A 21,122-nucleotide genomic window follows, 5' to 3' on the forward strand; every position below is an offset into this window, starting at 1 on the left:
ACCGTAGCGATCGAGCGGTTCTAGACTGAAGCGCCTAGAACCGTACGGCCACACCGGCCGGCTGAAAGAATATAATAAGCCGAGCGAATATATAAAAGGAATTCTCGCTAAAATTTAAGCGCCTGGTGGATATCAAAAATATTTCAGGAGGAACCTAATTCGAGGAAAATGGAAAGGTTACTCAGCTCCGCGGGATACTTACTGACACATCTCAGACAGCATTAACTGTAATTATGTGGTTGGCTGTTCTCCCTCTTAACATATCGTGGACCACAAGAGGCAAGAGAAAGTTGTGCTCGTCACCTGTACATAAAGCCTTTAAAATGCGTTATGTGCACTATCGTGAGATATTGATTTTTGTGTTGGAGTTTAGAAGTGGATATGGGAGAACCATACCACCAGTTATCTAGATAAATCAAGCACAAACGATTTTTAATGTTTTTTCATGCTGAAAAACCTTCGTAAAATGGTTAGAGAAAGTAACTGTTCCACAGAACGGAAATACAGCCTCTCCAGAACAATGACATTCTTTCATCGATATTTAATATGGCGCGAGGAGCAAACGCACTGTAAGTTACGCAGTGAGAGTACAGTTTAACAAGCTGATTGAGAATAATTATTCTGGGAACCACTTGAGAAAGAAAAAGTATGCCTCTCCGTAGATGAACATCCATTCGACTCCATATAGTCAACGTGGTTGTTAAGACTTGGCAGATGATTATCGTGTTTCCACTGTTATCTGTAGCCTGCTGGAAGTTCAAGTTAAATTCAAATAACTGGACCAGATCTATGAAGTAGTCCCGCTGCGTGATTCATGTTTTCGTGTGACGCAATTCCTTCGCGTGTCTGCAAATACCCGTATCCCAACAATCGGAAGTGCCGGCGCGTTCAGAGAGGTTGAGCGAGCATCCGCTAGGGGCGCTGCGAGCAGCCGGCGCGCCGCAGCCTGCGCGTGGGGCGTGGAGCAACAGTGGGCACTCAAGAGTCAGTTTTGCTTCAGACGCGGTAGCGACAGCAACTGGCTATCGCGATGCTGGTGACGGAACCGAAGACGCCGCAGCTCCTGCTGGACTCCCCAACACTGGCGCGCGTCGAACGAGCGCGCATGCGTCAGGAAGGCACCGCAACGCGTTCTGCATGCTGCCAGGTATTTCTCACAAACATTTAACGATTGTTTCTTCATTGCTATAATTAATTACACGAAATGGAAATCTTAGTCGAATGTATCGACTGGCCGTCGGAACGTTGTTAACATGTACGATGTTACAAATTCGATGCTGGTTGTATAACAGTAGTGGGATTTTCGACAGTTATGTAGCAGGGCCTTTATAAATCTCGCGGTGAAACATTTTTTTCTGTGCAGGTTTGCACTGACAGAATTTCTAGATATTCTGTGACTATATTTTTTGTATTTACGACGGAAGAATACCAGCAAATAGCGATAGCATGTGTTTACGCTAGGAAATACAGTGTGCATAACGCTTAATTGTTGGCGCTGTTTTGTGAACGTTTATATTTGTAGCTATTTCCAGCGTTAGCGTATTGCCACTTTCCGTTCGCTATTCGGAAAGTTTTGAGTAATCTGTTCCAAGGTGGTGACTCAGTGTACTTTTTTTTCGGGAAAGGGAAACGGTAAATTTTACTTATTCTTAGGATTTCATGTTTCTCAGATAGACAGCGACGGAAAAACGAAACACAATTTCTCATTTTATTTGTATATTTTCAAATTTCTTGCACGCCTCCCAGATAATGATGTTACGAATGGATATCATTGATAAGTATTACTAAACTGTGTAAGGATTAGTAAATTGCCCATTTGGATGCGTTGTGAAATAATTTTATACCGAGCAAATACATTACTCAAGGATTTGTTTTATCAGTGTTCAAAAATTATACGACGTCGGTGTAATTTCTCTGGAAATGTCTTTTGAAATCTGCTAAATATACAATACCATCTTCAAAAAGGACAATGAGAGCTGGCCTGCTTCCTGGCAATCTCATCAACTACTCTTGGCCCCAACATCTTGGTTGTTGCCGTTTGCGGATACATTTTTCAACGGGGACGGCCCAATGATTGCGTATCAGGAATGTGACGTTCCAGTGATGTTGGAGTTTCTAACTTGCTCGGTTATAATAATTACAGAAGGGATCTTTCATCCTTGTATGAGCACTTGTTTCTTGTGTTGCAGCGAATATGTAGCACTTAAACTTTACAACTTATGCAAAGAGCAACCGATGAGACCTGCATGAAGACAGAGAGGTCCCAAATCGCGACATAACAATTCTTTATGTTCTCCTTATTTCAATCTGTTATGATATTGTTTACTTAAATTCATTGTGCAGTAACGAAAAAATGTGTAGCGTAATTCTCCGACTTGAGCAAATCGCATCCCCGATGGCATACAATTTTTTATTTTTTTTTTATCATCAGGACCGTTTTCGAGCTGACGCTCAACCTGAGCACATACTTTAAACCAATATTATTTTCTGAGTCCACATCTTTTTCTCGTTTTTAACTTCACTTCATATTTTCCAAGTATGGTAAGTCAGGTTATTTTCGAGCTTGGATTGAATGCATTGCGGGATCGAATTCTGTACCGAGTTCTGACAAGTCACTGCTTGTAATAAGCCGACTTTAACAAACTGCGTTCCTCGAGCTAGAAATAAATAACTGACTCCGTAAGATGATTTTGTTTTTAACAACCATCATGGAAGCTGTTATACTCGTAACTTCTGTATTGATGGCTGCAGACACGTGATCACCATTGTCGACAAAAGTCTGTACCACGGCGACAAAGTACCGCGGCTTCGTTTCAGAGAAGTCGGCCTTTGACACCTGACTTCCCGCCTTAACTATTCTGTGGGTGCCTGAAGGCGGCTGGCGAGGAATGCGGGGTGTGTTAATAGCAGAGCCCTTCCCGTCCCCCGGGCAAGCTACCTGTTGCCGGCTCCCTTCCTGCGCCGGTATAGCTGAACGCTAACCACCGTTCATCTAGTGCCTGTCATAATACAGCAGATATCGAGCTTTTCACTGTTTCGGAGGTATTATAAGCCTTTGTTATGCCTTGGCACTCACTTCTAAGCTCCAAGATTCTGTGCAAGTGTGTCCGGTTTACAAATCGCAGGAATGGACTAACAGTCGTCGGTATCTGTATACTCTATGTCGTATACATACAGGTTTTCGTCGCTTTCACTTCTCGTACTTTGACATAGTCATTGTATTTGCTATACAGGCTACATAATTTTGTGCGTTGTAACAGTCATCCCAGAAGCGACCGTATTCGTAACTACTAGATGGCTGCAGCCAAGTGTTTTTCTCTGCCTCCTGCTTCGAAAAACGCCCTAAGATGTAATAAAAAGAGCAGTCGGTGATGTATTGCATTATTCCAAGATATGTTACCGTGGATCACACGTATAGCCAATTTTTACACTTGCAGTCTGTTAGCTTGAGGCCTGATGAAGTGCAACCTAGGTACGAATATAGTGGCGGTGGTAGCACGTCAAAAGATGCACATGTGCGATCGGAACAGAAATCCGCTGTATAGTATATTTTAGTAGAAACCAGAATCTAGTGGAATCCCTTTTCACTGAGCAACGTTGAGGTTACGTACAGGTCAGGTGGCTTGGTAGGTAAAGTTACGACCTTTCTCTACCTGTAACTTGGTCTGAACACAGCATTAGTTCACTAGATATGGTCGTAATGGCAGTGGTGAGCCGTTATCTTCTTCTGATCTTTCCACTTGATTACTAGGGAATTCACACTTCAGCGTTTGAACCAACTTAACGGCTGTTCAAGGGTTCCTACAATTTAACGCTGACTGCTCATGACGATGTAACTCGCCATTTTTCACTTTAACAAACCGGCGGGAAGGAAAACAACACTGCCGGCCGGAGTGGCCGAGCGGTTCTAGGCGCTACAGTCTGGAGCCGCAAGACCGCTACGGTCGCAGGTTCGAATCCTGCCTCGGGCATGGATGTGTGTGATGTCCTTAGGTTAGTTAGGTTTAAGTAGTTCTAAGTTCTAGGGGACTGATGACCTCAGAAGTTAAGTCCTATAGTGCTCAGAGCCATTAAAGGAACAACATTGACAGTTCGTAAGGAGGAAACCTAAGGATCGACAAGGGAATGAGCACTTAATCGCCGATCACCTATACCTTAAATGAAGGCTTCTACCCCTTCTATTCAAGTGTGAGGCACGGGAATAGTAATTCGTTATAAGTCGCTATACGAGACGTTATCAACTAAATTTTGTCCTTAAAGCTTCGTCGAGTGTTGAAGAGTATTGTTTTTGTCGTGAAAATAGTTTCTTGTAATTTCCTAATAAATTTACGGAATATGTTCGGCGTCTTTCTCTGAGTGCTGGTTCTTGCTCCAGTTGGACAGCTGCTGGAACCATTAGCGCAGTCTTTCTTTCATACACGCCATGACCCTTGTCAGTCTAACCAGGTATTCCATGCATTCAGACACACACACACACACACACACACACACACTCTCTCTCTCTTGGGCAGTTTTCGATGTAGGATGTGAGACTTATCAGCTGCCTCTGTAGTGTAGACATAGCCTACTCAGAAATCTGTACGCACTACGTATAGTTGCTCCTGTAGTCACATACAGAATCTGTGGATTGAAAGGCAGAAGAGCTAGTACAGCACTGCCCCGGAAGATGCGAAATTAGGAGTATTCTTCTTTACCGAAGATGACGAAAATGTCCGCTGTTGAGACAATGAACCGGTCTGTTTGCTGCTTGGGTTTTGTTGTGACGAGATTTTGGAAACACTTTTCGGGCCAGTTCTTGTTAACCTACGCGTACTACCTCGTTTGTTCTGAGTATATGGGAGGTAGGCCTCTTTCGAGTAGTCGGTTTTGGCTCCGCAAGTTTATTTTCCCAGTACTTTAAGCCCACTCTGCTACACATTCATTAAAGCTGTGTACCGGACCGTCACTCGGATCCACCTGGCTTTCATTCTAGAAATAATGCCTAGGTTTGTTGCTAAGCCATTTCCCTCTGATATTCTTCCTTCAATGTGTGCTAATCCAGCACAATATACAGGAGAGCGTCTGTGAATTTTGGGAAGTAGAGACAGGCAGTGGTACATTTGAAGCTGTGAGGCAGAGAATATATGACTCAAGAATTAGGTGTACCCTGTGAAAACCAGGGATTCAGACCCGACAACTGGTACGATCTGAAGGAAGTTGTTGACTACGAATAGAGAACTCAAACGAAAGGAGAAGATGCAGCCTTTGGGAAAGAAGAAATTTATGTATTTAATGTCTATGTCTACTGGAAGACTCTCGATCAAAATGGATGGTAATGATTTCTCTCTTGAAACGTTGTGAGAATCCGTGGACTTTAATCGAAAATGTTGCCGCACAGTTACTAGAGTCTTTAACAACATATGTTGTCTGGTGAGTATCTGATGCAGCAGCTTGGAAACAAAACTGTCAATGTAGATACTTAATTTAATAATGTTTTCGTAATGATCTAGATGTATCCAGGAAGAGCAAGAATGATGGCGCGATCCTAAGCTATCGAGTACGGTTGTTTAATTTCTTACAAACGCTGAATCAGTGTAGCGTTAGTCGCTAAGTGATAACAGTTTATGCTCTCCCTGCAATTGGCGTGATTCACCAGCTAACTCTTTCCAGTATGTAGCTACACCATTGCTGGCGCTATTTCCGTCTTTCACGTATCAGTTTTGAGAAATACACCTTCCGTTTGATAAACTCTAGGCAGTCAACTATTTTCAAAGCACAGTGGTCGCTTGTGGAGATCTCTTTAGTAGCTCCACCCAGTTTGTAGTTCCTATCGATTGGTCGCATGGGCAACTAAATACATCGAAGTTTTTATTTCCGCTGCAACATAATGGGCGCTTTTATTGTCAAAGCTGATCTGTTTCATTCGGTCACTAGCAACGAGAATCGTTACGCCATTGCATGAATACACGTGATGCCCGACACATGAGCCCGTATCTTTTCGACTCGTCGCACACGGTTCAGGTTTGTCGACAGATCGCATGTGCCATATCCTTGGCGAAAACTGCTCTTCCTTCCTGCGAAAACGCGACGCATATACGCAGTCGCGGTGTTCGGCAGATATATTCTGTAACGTTTTTGCTACAGCCTCCGGCTGTCATCAGCGCATCAGCGCGTTTGGTTCATTCAGTATTTTTTGTCTCTGTAAAGTTGTGCCAGGAAATTTCGATGTTTTATTCTCTAACGATGTAGGGGCGAATGCAGGATTGTAGGGCTCTAGTTTGCTGCTCTTTTTTTTTTTTTTTAACCACATTCAAGTGGTTATAGGTTTCCGTAATTATGGAAGGGACAGAAGGCAGAATAAAAGTCTGCATCAAACCAATATTTGTACTAAAGTCCGTCACAACAGATTTGCGATATTTTTGCCTTAACGTTTCACTGCAATGTTGTCAAATTACTAATTTTCATTAAGGAGTATGTCACCTGTTCGAAGAGATTTCTGGACTGGAGCCGGTTGTCGTAAACGTCACTCCACGGTATTTCAACTGGACACTGACCAGTGATCCTCAGGTGAGCCATGGAAGACTGAAGGCTGAAATCTTCGATGACTCACCTGAAGAGGACTGGCAGGTGTCCAGTTGAGATTCCGTGGTGTGAAGTTTACGACGACCGGCAGCAATCCAGTAATCTTTTCGAACATTCAGTTCGCCGGGAAAATTTTAAATTTCACTGTGTGTCACCTCTCTCACCTCTTAATACCGTAATAAATGTTACACACGGCAAACAATTATTTAAATTCTCAACATGTCAATGCCTGGTTTTGTTGTCCCCACAGCTGTTATTAAAACATTTAATGTTTTCAAAAATTTAACGAAAATAAATATGTGCTGAAAATCCCCGTGCATGCTATCACGTCGCTGTTGAGGTACAAAGTCATGCATCGATGAGAAGACGACCGACTGGAAGTGACTGACAACAAGCGCCGTGTGGTAAAGCCCACAACTCGGCCGTGGCGAACTTCCTTCCAACAATGCTGACGGTACGAGGTCCTTACTCTTCGTCGCATAGGCCACAGCCCTATGACGCATGGATTCTTACTCCGGCGAGAGGACCCTCCAATGTATGATGCTTGTGGCGCGCAGTTCACTGTGCGCCACATTGTGTTGGAGTACGTTTTATTTTTCGACCAGCGAATCCCGGCGGCTTTTCCGACGGATCTGCAATCTGTTTCACATAATAATCATGTGAATCTGGCTTGAGTTTTAAAGTTTTATGAATTGTCCAACGTTTTTACGTTTAGGGAGAAGGTTTTAATTTGTTCACAGGGTGACTGGCTCGCCCATATTTGAAGTAAGTGGCCAACCAGTCACATTTTCCTGTGCCTTCTGTTTAGCTCCTTTCTCGTTTTACTTGTGTTTTATTCTCATGTATAGCATCTTTAATTCTTTCTCGCTGCGCGGGCTAGCCGCGCTCTCTAGGGCGCCTTGTCACGGTGCGCGCGGCTGCCCCCGTCGGAGGTTCGAGTCCTCCCTCGGGCATGGGTGTGTGTGTTGGCCTTAGCGTAAGTTAGTTTAAGTCGTGTGTAAGCTTAGGGACCGATGATCTGAGCAGTTTGGTACCATGAGATCTTGCCATAAATTTACAAAATTCTTTCTCGTTATCTTAGCGTGTATGATCACATTTTACTCATGTGTTTTCCACATTCGTTTCTTTTAATGTGTGTTCATATGGTTCAAATGGCTCTAAGCACTATGGGACTTAACATCTGAAGTCATCAGTTCTCTAACTAACCTAAGGACATCACACACATCCATTCCCGAGGCAGGATTCGAACCTGCGAGCGTAAGCAGACGCGTGGTTCCGGACTGAAGCGCCTAGAACTGCTCAGCCATAGAGGCCGGCTTTTAATGTGTGTAAGGGCGCTGATAACCCCGCCGTTGAGCGCCCGTAACACACAAACACAAACAATCCACGCACACGCTCTCGCGTGTTTGGTAAATGCCGGTTCAACCACATTCTTACAGTCAACGAACTCGTGTTTGTTGGTGTTACTGTCCCTTTCCACCCATTTGATTTTCACATTATTTCAGCATTATCACCGGCAAAAGGAGCATCTAATCTGTCATAACTGAAGCTCATTTATTGCAGCCGCTTCTTGTTGCTGAAATGTTTAAAACAGATGTTCGCAATCTTATATCTGGTCCATTGTATGTGTGAGCGGCAGTCAAATGGAAACCGGACACCCGCCAACGGGACCAAGGAATGCTTCCGTTCGAAAGTAATCACCACACGCGCTAAAATATTTGTCCCACTCGGGACAGACACGATAAATTTCTGTTTCGGAAAACTCTGTCGGCCGCTAACGGATCCGCACCCGCTCTTGCTCTTCCTCGTCCGACTGAAACCGACGACCAAGTACGTCTTTCTTCAGGTTGTTAAAGATGTGAAAGCAACGCGGTGAAAGAACCGTGGTGTATAGAGGATGTTTGCAGTGTATAGCAACCAAATCACTGAACCGTAGCCTTTGTCCGATTGGCAGTGTGGGGGTGGGCGTTATCGTGGAACAGGATGGTTCCGTCGACAGCATTCCGACAGACCGAGGGTAAATGACAAAGCGAACAGTGGACACATCCGACATCTCCCCCCATTAGAGAAGTCCAAAGCTGTTCACATAAGTTTCGGTAAGGTCCTGATCTCTTTCTTCCACTGCACGGTCCCTTCTTCTCTTCCACTTCATTGAGCGTGGAACCACAATCAGTGCGCAGCGCTCTGAAGACGCTTTGCATGAACCGCGACGCGTCCTAAAGTCAAAACGCCTAGGAATGCTATCAGACGGAATCATCCTGTTGCAGTATAAAGCCCACCCTGACACTCCCAATCGGACGAAGGCTGCTCTTCAGCGATTTGATTGGGAAACACTGCAGCATCCCCCATACAGCCCGGAACTTTCACCGTGCGATGTGCACATATCTGGCGGCCTGAAGATAGACTTGCGTGGACCTTGGTTTCTATTCGGCGAGGAAGTGCCGGAGTGGGTGCGGCTGTGGATCCGTGAGCCGCCGACCGCGTTCTACGAGACAGGAGTTGATCGTCTCGTCTCCCAATGGAATAAATGTATTAATGCCTGTGGTGACTACTTTAGAATGGAACCATTCCCTGGTCCCGTTGTGGCGGGTGTTCGGTTTTCATTTAATTGTTCTTTATACTTAAAATTTAGGGGAGCACTATGGGACGTAACTGCTGAGGTCATCAGTGTCCTAGAACTTAGAACTACTTAAACCTAACTAACCTAAGGACATCACACACATCCATGCCCGAGGCAGGATTCGAACCTGCGACCGTAGCGGTCGCGCGGTTCCAGACTGTAGCGCCTAGAACCGCTCGGCCACTCCGGCCGGCGCATGGTACAAGTGTTTTAATATTTCGCCAGAGGTGGTTCACAACATGAGAGTGTGTGGGTCAGAAATATCATCGCCTTTGAATCAAAATGAAGAATGTTTCCTGTGATGGCGTCGTTTTATGAAGAAGACATTCTTTAGGATAGCTCTTCCCCGGAAGCGTATTTTATGCTGGAATGCGACTTCGCGACTTTCCCGCGTGGGCGCAGTCAGAGGAGGCGGTGTAGTCTGGGAGGTCGAGGAGCGAATGAATGAATCAGCACGCAGTTGCGTCCCGCGTGACGTCGTCAGCTGACTCAAGCGGCGAGCCCATGACCCTCCCACTTACAGATGTCGGCGTTGATCAACGCGTCACTGACACCACGACACACTGCCGATGGCCCGCATCCCACGCATCTCTTGTCAGGTCCAGTCGCTTGGCGCCGGTCGATGTCACCGTGTCTCTTTTCTTCCCGACCAGACCTAGATAACGAACGTGTTTACCTCACTTTCTGTCTTCGATACCAAGAGAGGTGGTGCAGTTGTTGAGATCCCACATTCATCCTCAGGACGAGAGGCTAAAATTCCTAGTGGCGTTGTCTTGATGCTCACTATCTGATCAAAAGTATCTGGACAACTACTAGTGGACATTAATATGCGGTGTGTCGACCCTTCGCCTTTATCACAATACTGGAGCGGACGCTATCAGTAACGTGTCTGAATGTTTCGTAGAAGAATGGCAGCCCATTCTTCCTCAAAAGTCGAAAACAGAGAACGCTGGGGTCTGGAGGCAAGTCCACGTTCAAACTCACGTCCACAAACCATCGCCTCAGAGATGCTGTTTTATGACAGGGTACACAGCCATGCTGATACAATCATCGTCTCTGAACTATTACTCCACTGTACGCTGCACAGAATGCTGTAAAATATGCTTCTGAAATTGGCGTTTCCTAAGCGCAGTAACGAGACCACTCACCGACCGCCGAAAACAGTCCTTCCATACCATAAGACTATCTCCTTCGTACTTCACTGTTGTCACAACAGACCGTGGCAGGTTAGGTTCTCCAGGCATTCGCCAGACCCAAACACTTCTATTGGATTCCCATAGGGTATAGCGTGAGTTGTAACTCCAAACCGCCCTTTGCTCCAAATTGCCCTTTCACTGTCCAGTTGTGCCGCTCTTTATCGCACCTCAAGCATCACTTACCACTGACTACAGAAGTGTGTACTTGAATAATGTTAGCAAAACCAGTGGCTGTATTCGAATCCAACGTCGTTTATTCTTTCTAACAAATGCTACCAGTTTCGACACTATGGGGTGTCGAAACTGGTAGCATGTGTTAAAAAGAATAAATGATGCTGGATTCAAATACAGCCGCTGTTTTTTTAACACAATTCAATTACTTCCTGTCTGGCTGTAGTCCCACTTTCCTTGACGGATTACCACAGATAGAAATGTGTGGCTTGTGAGGAGCTGCTTGACCATAATAATCCATTCTTTTTCAAAATGGTTTTTTTTTTTTTTTGTTCACTATGGGACTCAACATCTTAGGTCATAAGTCCCCTAGAACTTAGAACTACTTAAACCTAACTAACCTAAGGACATCACACACACCCATGCCCGAGGCAGGATTCGAACCTGCGACCGTAGCAGCCTCGCGGTTCCGGACTGCAGCGCCAGAACCGCACGGCCACCGCGGCCGGCTCAAAATGGTTCAAATCGCTCTGAGCGCTATGGGACTTAACATCTGAGGTCATCAGTCATCAGAACTCAGAACTACTTAAACCTAACTAACCTAAGGACATCACACACATTCATGTCCGAGACAGGATTCGAACCTGCGACCGTAGCGGTCGCGCGGTTCCAGACTGAAGCGCCTATAACCGCTCGGCCACTTTGGCCGGCCCATCCTTTTTAACAGTCAACGCACAGTCATTGTGCCAACTGTTCTACTTGGTGGTACTTCTGGAACTCACGAGTGATTGCTTCCGATCATTTCATGCGATATTTTACAACCATCCGTAGCAATGCTCAACGGTCCTTGAAAATCACTGCATGAGCTTTGCATGGTCTTGGTTTAGCTACGGTTGTTCCTGTCGTATCCACTTCACAATGACTTCACCAGCAATCGGGTTGGACAGCTTCAGGAGCCCCCCATCCCCCTCCATGGATTTGTTACTCCGAGTACATCCATTGACTAGCCTGCGCTCGAAGCCACTGACATTACAGCTTCTGTACTGCTTCTCCTTTGATATTTGCGGGCCCTGACAACTAGTGCTTAATTCCGCATTACACAGGGGTGTCCGGATGGTTTTGCTCAAATAGTGCATTAACACCGCAGTTTCTGTGAATCGATTCCGTCAGATTCCACAAACGGACAAATGAGTATTCGTCGGCTCTGTTGCTGGCAATTACGTGAAACCTCGAGCAAGATATGAATTTGTTTGCCGTAAGGCGTAAGCTTACATGGCACATCCGGACCCTCCGCTATTCGGTGGCGTCAGCCCCCGTTCTCTGGGTAAGCGCGCCCGCGATATGTAGTGTTCTCGGTAGTGGCTGAGTGCGTGGCGACATTCCTCAGATCGCTGGCGACACACCTGGCGAACTAGCGAGAAGCATGTGCCTCTGTTTGCGACAGCGACTTCACGCTTAACTGTAAGTATAACGTGAACGGTAGGGAAAAAAAAAGAAAAAAAAAGATAACTCTAGTGGGCCTGACTTATCATCTGACCAATTAAAATAACATTGTAATCACACAGCTAGGAGAAAGATAAGCTATTATACAGAGATAAGCATTTTAAGCGTATTCTTGCTGTCGTTGAATGGTAGTCGCAGTCACATACTTGTCTCTAGTTTAGGTGAAACATACGTCAATGTCTTTCAAATTTTATGCATATTAATTTGGCACAAATGATTTTGGAAATTTGTGGTAAGGGCTTATGGGACCAAACTGCTGAGGTCATCGGTCCCTAAGCTTACACACTACTTAACGTAACTTAAACTAACTTAGTATAAGGACGACACACACACCAATGCCCGAGTAAGGGCTCGAACCTCCGACGGGGGGAGCCGCGCGGACCGTGACAAGACGCCGTAAACCACGCGGCTACCCCGCGCGGCACATATGATTTCTCAGTATCAGTAAACAGCAGTATCTTGCATTGAATGAATACAGGAAGCGGCATTTGTCGTTTCGGGTCTATTATCATAAAAAAGTGAAGAAAACTTGCAACTTCAGAGTTTGTTTCTATACGAATGTAACCGACTAATAATGGAGAAACGTCAATCATACAGAAAGGAATTAAGTAGATTGTACTGCGATATTACTGTGGAAGCAGTATACTTCGAGACAATGCGTGGAGGGAAGGATTGTCGGTAAGCCCCCTTCTGAACTTTACTCTCTCCGGTTTTCTCGTGTCTTCTTAGAACGTGCGAATTCCTACAGTAAACTTCTCCGGATTACACAACGCCTCTCTTGTAGAGTCTGCCACAGTAGTTCGGTGAGAAACTCCTTAACGATGTCGCGCTTTTTAAACGAACCCGGGACGAAGCGCGCCACTCTTCGTTGGATCACTGTCTCTTCTTGTTATCCTATCTGATAGCGTCCGACACCAATGATCAGTATCCAAGAGTCGTTCGAACGAGTGTTTTGTAAGCCAATTCTTTCGTAACATATCCGTAACATTCTTGCAATGAACGGCTGCGGTATCCCACTTGAAAAAAAAAAAAAATGGAGAGATCGACTTTTATATCTGTCGATTCCGCCTCTTTAAGAACAGTTGTTGAGATCTGCTGTAAATTCCTGAATCCAGTTACAAATGTGGGCCGATAGAAGAAAGAATTCCGCGCTCGTGGGCAAGTGGTCGGTGTGGCGGAGACAGCAGCTGATCGCGGGCAGGCCGTCCGAGTGGCGAGCCAGCTCCCACCTGGCTCGGCGCGAAACGCGATCTGCCGGCCGCGGGCCCTGGGAACGCCACGGCTGGCCCAGCCTCCGACCAGCCAGCCACATCGGCGCCGCTCCGTGTGAGAGGACGGCGACGCATTCCACGTTCCACAGCCGACCTCTCAACGTTCACCCGCCTCAGCCACGTGTGACACCATTGTTTCCATTATAGAACACGAGTGGCTACAGCGCCACGCTGACCCTGTTTAAGGTGACCTATCCTTGGGATCCGACTCGCCTTGACGGTTATTAGGGCACCTACATCTACCTCGGAATCTTTTTCTTTTACTACTCTTCATTTACTCCTAATGGTAAAACGGGCTGTTCGAGTACTGACCCTTTGTAGACTCAGTATCTTTTCAGTTAAATACCAGGCAAGCTAGTGACCTGCTCATATAGCGTTACGCGCTAGCTTATGGGACAAGAAGGTAGGCTAGACCTGGATCGAATCCGCGTCACGGATTAACGAGAGCTGCTACACCGGCCAGCTTGAGGTAATTTCCCTCTCTCATTGAGACAGATGCTAGGCTGGGCCCCAAATTCCGTCTCAGAATAAGGCACGCAAACGGTTAAGCACACTGCCCAGAGACATTAAGCCTGACTGTGGACCTTTTGCATCGCGGACCACTGCTTGACGTGCAGCAAGAGACTCAATAAGATTCTGTAAGATGCCGATAGGATGTGGAAGCATGCCAAATCTAGTGGCATGGCCTGCTGCGCTAGGTTTCTCGGGTGACGATCCACGGCACGTAAAGTCCAATCTAGGTGGTGCCACAGATTCTCCATTGTGTTGGAATCTGACGAGTTTGGTGACGAGGGAAGTACGGCAAACTCATCCTGGTGCTCTTCGAACCACGCACGTGAACTGCGAGCTGCGTGACACGTTGCATTGTCCTGCTGGTAGATGTCATCATGCCGAGGAAGAACAAACTGCGTGTAGAGATGGACATGGTCCCCAAGAATGCGAGCATACTTATATTTATCCATTGTGCCGTCTAGAATGACGATATCACCAAGGGAATGTCACGAAAACATCCCCCGGGCCATAATGCTCCCTCCTACTGCCGGGAACCTTCCGACGATCGTTTCAGGACGGTAGTTTTCTGACGGTTCACGCCGTATCCCCAACGGCCGTCTGTCCGATGGAGTATAAGACGTGAGCCATCTGAAAAAGTCACCTGTCGCCACTCGATGGACGTCCAGTCGCAGTATTGGTGTGCAAATTCCTACCTTCGTCCCCGATGAACAGCAGACAGCGTGGGTGTGTATACGTATTTACTGCTAGTGGTGCCAACTGTCGTCTATGAGTGGTTATTGCACGTTGACGTTGTACGTAGGCGTTGGTCACATTGTGACTGGACAGTGTAGTATAACACACAGACCAACTTCACGTGATTCGTACACATATGGCACATGTGACTGCCCTCTCTTCGGTTATCTCGACGACAAAGGCGTCAAGAAAGAACATTCGGTCACAAAGTTAGTTAAAATAAAATTTGCCAATTCCTGAAAAGGGGGACCCCGTACAAGAGGTTTTAAATGCTAGAGAAAATAAGTTGGAGACCATGCAAGCTAGTAGTGGAGCTAACGGAAAACCAATCTAGATTGGGTGGGAGGCGGCGAAGTAGGAAGAATGATGCCCTAAAAATGAAAAGCCTTTGATTCAAAGGCTGGTTTCAAAATAGCACTGTTTTACTGAGATGGGCGTTCGCTCTACCACCAATGGGAGCCTGACGAAACCTTTGACCAGACCTGGAGGACAAGAACTACTTTATTTATGGGACTATATTCCAGAGAAAACTTCGAATGTGTACAGCGTTTGTATGTATGTATCTGTGTGTGTAATAGCCTGAAATTGATAACTTGCTCCGTGAGACCGATGACGACGTAGTTGGTCTCTTTAAAAAGCAACCCGAACCAAAGTTATTCCATGTTTCCAGTAGACCGGAGCATTGTGGTGCTTCTGGACATGAGCGTCCAAATGGCACTGCAAGAGGTAAAAAGGCCGGTCGGGTATCAAAAACAAAAAAATACAATCCCCACGCGACAATGCCAAGTCGCAGCCTAAGAATGCTGTTATCTTCATTATCGTATACGCGGAATTCCTAAAATATCAAAAGTGGCTAATTTGTTTGATACATGACGGCATCTTAAGTGGATTTCATTGTCGAATTTATCCAGTTTATTGTTCTCAGCCTACTGTAGTTCACAGCAGGAATTCGGGTTTATTTACGGCGTCGATATTGAACTTTTGATTCTATTGGGTGACATCCCAGGTAAGTAATGAAGGTACAGCTGTCCGGTGCAAAAGTATTGAGGAGTAGCACAAAATAGAGTAGCCGGGTAGTAAACGAAGTGAAAGAGATAGGTACTATACTAAAATTAACAGTCTCACACAACTACTTCACGTTCAGCAACTATGTGTACAAGGACACAATTTATTAATGGGAAACTGAATTGCTGGTCCACTAGCTAATATTTTCCTAAACAATAGTAATACTTTTTTTTTTCAAAACCGTCCTCAAATGGCTAATAAACTTCTTTATTACCGCAGATATGTAGACCACTCACCTAATTTCATTTGAAGAAACAGGAAAGGAAAGAGACGCATTCAACTTACAATGAAATAACTTACAAATAACATCACGTGTACAGTGGAGCACGAACAACATAACCGAATAAATTTCTAGACCTCGAAATCCCACAAAATGGACCAGTACACCCATTGAACATACCGGGTGATCAAAAAGTCTGTATAAATTTGAAAACTGAATGAACCACGGAATAATGTAGATAGAGAGATACAAACTGACACACATGCTTGGAATGACATGGGGTTTTATTAGAACAAAAAAAGATACAAAAGTTCCCAAAATGTCCGACAGATGGCACTTCATCTGATCAGAATAGCAGTAATTAACATAAGCCGGCCGGAGTGGCCGAGCAGTTCTAGGCGCTACAGTCTGGAACCGCGTGCCCGCTTCGGTCGCAGGTTCGAATCCTGCCTCGGGCATGGATGTGTGTGATGTCCTTAGGTTAGTCAGGTTTAAATAGTACTAAGTTCTAGGGGACTGATGACCTCAGAAGTTAAGTCACATAGTGCTCAGAGCCATTTGAACCATTTGAATTAACATAACAAAGTGAGACAAAACAAAGATGATGTTCTTTACATGAAATGCTCAACATGTCCACCATCATTCCTCATTTTTACTGCCTCGAGATGACTGGGTGTTGTTGTGTCGTCTTCATCATCATCATTCATCCCTATTACGGTCGGAGGTAGGCAATGGCAAACCACCTCCACTAGGACCTTGCCTAGTAAGGCGGCGCGGGTCTCCCGCGTTGTTCCCCTACGCTCTGTAAAGAAGTATGGGACTTCATCATCATCATCATCATCATCATTCCTCAACAATAGCTGTAGTCGAGGAATGAAGTTGTGAACAGCATTGTAAAGTATGTCCGGAGTTATGGTGAGGCATTGGCGTCGGATGTTCTCTTTCAGCATCCCTAGAGATGTCGGTCGATCACGATACACTTGCGACTTCAGGTAACCCCAAACCCAATAATCGCACGGACTGAGGTCTGGGGACCTGGGAGGCTAAGCATGACGAAAGTGGCGGCTGAGCACACGATCATCACCAAACGACGCGCGCAAGAGATCTTTCACGCGTCTAGCAATTTTTTTTTTTGTTCTAATAAATCCCAATGTCATTCCAAGCATGTGATCACTTTTTACCTCTCTATCTACATTATTCCGTGGTATGTAAGTTTTCAAATTTATACTGACTTTTTTATCACCCGGTATTCTGGAGAAAGATAATCACAGACTGCATAAATCACAATAGTTCTTGCCATCCGAAAGCACACGAGAAAGCATAATTATTTAGTCGACAATATTTATGTTAAAAATCTGTAAGCCAGTGGAAAGTTTCGAAATAAGTTTATTTTTCTATTTTTTTAAGTGGTGGACACAGCAAACCTTCTTGAGAGAGGCATTCGAAATTCTGCTTGGTAAATTGCAGGCGGTGTCGCCAGAGATCTATCGCTCGTTTATGCGGTCCTTAAGTATGGAGTACACCGTGCAAAAGACGAGGAAAATCAGTGAGCGCTGTGTGGTTCTTCGCCTGAAGAGTGCGCTAATGCCAAGCACTGGGCAGCAGGAGGCGGCAGCGAGCGGAAACAGGCGGCTGCGCGGTGGCGCCGCGGCTCCGACACGCCACGGGAATGCACGCCCGCGCTCGCGCGGCCGCATCTGCGATGAGCGCGTGCCGGCTGTGGCCGTGGGCGGGGTCCTCCTCGTCTGCTATCGCTGCTGCCAGGTGTCTCTGACGTCGCGCCTTCCGCGGATGGCTGCAGTCTCATTCCGGGAATGTACCGCGGCGCCAGACGCTTATCAAACGCGGCAGTTCCCTTTCAGCGCACTTCGCCGAATTCCCACATCGTCGGTATACTCGTAACGCCCCTAAAAAGGCGCACTTTAATTTCTTTCGACACCGAGTCAATCTCGAAACATGCCTAATGCATTGTTAGAGAGATACCCGCAGACAGGAGTTAGCATTGCTTTCATCTAGTCTGCCAAAGGAACTTTGCGCGCAATACTTTGCAATCGAGTGATTGAAGTGGCGCGATATGTTGTAACGGTTCGTTTATTTAGATCGGTCGTAGGTCAATTGATTTGTATAGCTACGAGTGTTCCTTCTACAAGACATAAGAAAAATGTATTCGGCGGGTCAGGCACTCCGTTTTCTGTCTTTAACCCTTTGGCCTGTTCCCAGTAACCAGTCTTCAAGTATTTTTCACAGAATAAGGACACCAACTGCCGCAACTTTTCCTAAAAATTTTGTAATGTAGTCAACCAAGTTCGTCGCTTCATTAGCGTCATATTCAGGCCTCTATGCGAAAATCGAATGGAGACATTCAAACACAGGCGCACATAGAACAGATTCCATATACAGCGAACTGGATAATGTGGATATCTATTTATTCGATGTGTAAACTCCAAACGCACAAGTGTTGGACAGTTGATGTCGTGCGTTTGAACTCGTATTTCCTTTTCTTTTTGTTTCCTAATTTCCAGTCTTCCGGCTAGCTTGATTCGGCCCGCCACGAACTCCTCTGCTGTACGAACCCTTTCATCTCTGAGTAGCACTTGCAACCCAAATCCTCAATTATTTGCTGGATGTAGCGCAACCTCTGCCTTCCTCACAGTTTTTGCCATCTACCACTCCCTCTAGTATCATGGAAGTTAATCCCTGATTTCTTACCTGATGTCCTATCACCCTGTTCCTTCTTTTTGTCAGTGTTTTTCATACATTCCTTTCCTCGCCGATTCTCCGGAGAACGTCCTCATTCCTTAACTTACCAGTCCATCTAATTTTCAACATTCTTCTGTATCACCACACCTCAAATGCTTCTATTCTCTAGCGTTCCGGTTTTCCCACAATCCATGTCTCAGTACCATACAATGCTGTGCTCCAAATGTACATCCTCAGAAATTTCTTCCTCAAATTGAGATTTATGTTTAATACTTATAGACTTCTCTTAGGCAGGAATGACCCTTTCTGTCAGTGCTAGTCTGTTTTTTATGTCCTCTTTGCTCCGTCCATCATGGGTCATTTCGCAGCCCAGGTGGCAGAATTCTTTAACTTCATCTACTTCGCGATCATCAGTTATGATATTAAGTTTGTCACTCTTCTCAGTTTTGCTACTTTTCAATACTTTCGTCTTTCTTCGGTTTATTCTCAATCCATATTCTGTACTCAGACTGTTCATTCCATTCAACAGCTTCTGTAATTCTTCTTCTTTTCACTGAGGATACCAGTCTCGTCAGCGAATCTTAACATTGATATCCCTTCACATTGAATTTTAATCCAACTCTTGAACCACTCTTTTGTTTCTGCCTTTGCTTCTTCGACGTATATATTGAACGGTAGGGGTGAAAGACTGAATCCCTGTCTTACACCGTTTTTAATCCTTGCACTTCGTTCTTGATGTTCCACTCTTATTGTACCGTCTTGGTTCTCGTACATTTTGTATACTACTGGTCTTTCCCTATATCTTACATCTAGAAAGTTCCATCTTGAGACAACCGAGCGAGGTGGCGCAGTGGTTAGACACTGGACTCGCATTCGGAAGGACGACGGTTCAATCCCGCGTCCGGCCATCCTGATTTAGGTTTTCCGTGATTTCCCTAAATCACTCCAGGCAAATGCCGGGATGGTTCCTCTCAAAGGGCACGGCCGACTTCCTTCCCCATCCTTCCCTAATCCGATGAGACCGATGACCAAGCTGTCTGGTCTTCCCCAAACCAACCAACCAACCAACCATCTTGAGACAGCGTAATTTACAGTACGCTAATAACTCGGACTATTTTCATCTAGTACTTGACAATGAGAGCACTTTACACATAATTTAAGACCTTTTCGAAACTTTTTCTCGCAGATAACCCCCTCAGGATATGAAAGGAAAAAAATTTGTTGCCTACAACCTTTTCGTTCTTCGCGCAGTAAAACTTCATTAGTCCTATGAGTAAACAATCTGAAAATAAGAAAATCTTCATAATTAGATTTTGCGTCTTGAACCCTAAACGTTTTACATGCTTGACGTAAATTATTTAACATTAACTCATTCGTATAGTACTCAATAGTTTGAAGCTATTTTATACGTGGTTTGTTGGATTCTATAACGATTCTGGGGTGTGCTTACTGGTAAATTTCAATTTTTTGTCAATCGTCATCAGTGACATGCCAACCTTTTTTTACATTAGCTTCAGCAATTTTACCCACGAATGACTGAGTAATACAGCTGATTTGTCTACCAAAATTCTTTGTTTCATCGCGTGTCTTGGTTATGCTGTTTCTGCATTGGCGAACAATGCCTGCGTCAGTACTTTTCCTGCTAAGACTGTTGCAAGAAAGAAAGATTAGGTTTTAACGTCATTCAAGACGATGACGTCACTAGTGGGAGGACGCAAGATCGAATGGGATACGGATGCGGAAGGAAACGTACTGTGTCCCTTTGAAAGCAATCATGCTGTCTTTCGTCTTAATCGATTACGACAAATCACGGGGAACGTAAATGTGGATGGTCGGACGTAGATTTCAACTTCGTTCTTCCGAATGCGTTTCCAGAGCCTCAACCACTGCGTAACTTCATTTGGCAAGATAACTGTGGTTTGTGTGGTACATAGTTTATCAATTATTCAACTTTCCATCATCATTCGTGTTTACACTATTACTGTACTGTCGGTAGAAGTCTAGTGAAGGGAAAATATAATTGTTTTGATATTCCAGGCACATATCGGCAGTAGCTGAATTTGGCTGCTTAGAAGTGTAGAAAATGTTTGCTTTGTTTCTTATAGCTGGAGCTTTAGTCAGTTGTCGGCGACTCACGGGAGACGGAAACAAAGTCAATGGCGCAATATCGCGATAGACGACCACAATGCCATACCCATAACAAGCTTGCTGGCAGCTCAGTCACTTCCATGGCTGTCATAGTGCATAAGAAAATCTGTAATCTAATGGTGAATGACGGAGGGCGCTTGCTTCTAGTATCGCTGTCTTTTTCATTATTTCCATGTTCTGTTCTAGAATGTTGCCTGGAAAAAAGTGAAAACCGATAAACCTAATTTGTCACATTTTGTCGGGGTGGTTCTTGGCGTGAATTGAGCGAAGGAGAAAGTAATATGTAATTTTTCGTATAAGCTGTGGGTGAAGTTACCATTGTAATATATTAGCATAGTATTATAATTTTGGCTCAGCCAAATAAAATTCGTGACAAGGTCACACTTCAACATCGCGTACGAAAGTGGGAGCTCGTTTTGTCG

General features: G+C 45.1%; 1 protein-coding gene across 1 annotated transcript in view; it reads left to right on the forward strand.

The window, feature by feature from the left end:
- The first annotated feature begins 985 nt into the window (after nt 1–985).
- LOC126259510 (uncharacterized) overlaps nt 986–21,122 on the forward strand; it is a 192,293-nt gene continuing 172,156 nt past the window's right edge. The window contains exon 1 of the mRNA XM_049956363.1: nt 986–1,147. Coding sequence (XP_049812320.1) covers nt 1,031–1,147 — 117 coding nt within the window. The 5' untranslated portion in view covers nt 986–1,030. The remainder of the gene's footprint in view (nt 1,148–21,122) is intronic.

Source organism: Schistocerca nitens, chromosome 5 (genome assembly GCF_023898315.1).
Source record: "Schistocerca nitens isolate TAMUIC-IGC-003100 chromosome 5, iqSchNite1.1, whole genome shotgun sequence".
Lineage (NCBI taxonomy): Eukaryota > Metazoa > Arthropoda > Insecta > Orthoptera > Acrididae > Schistocerca > Schistocerca nitens.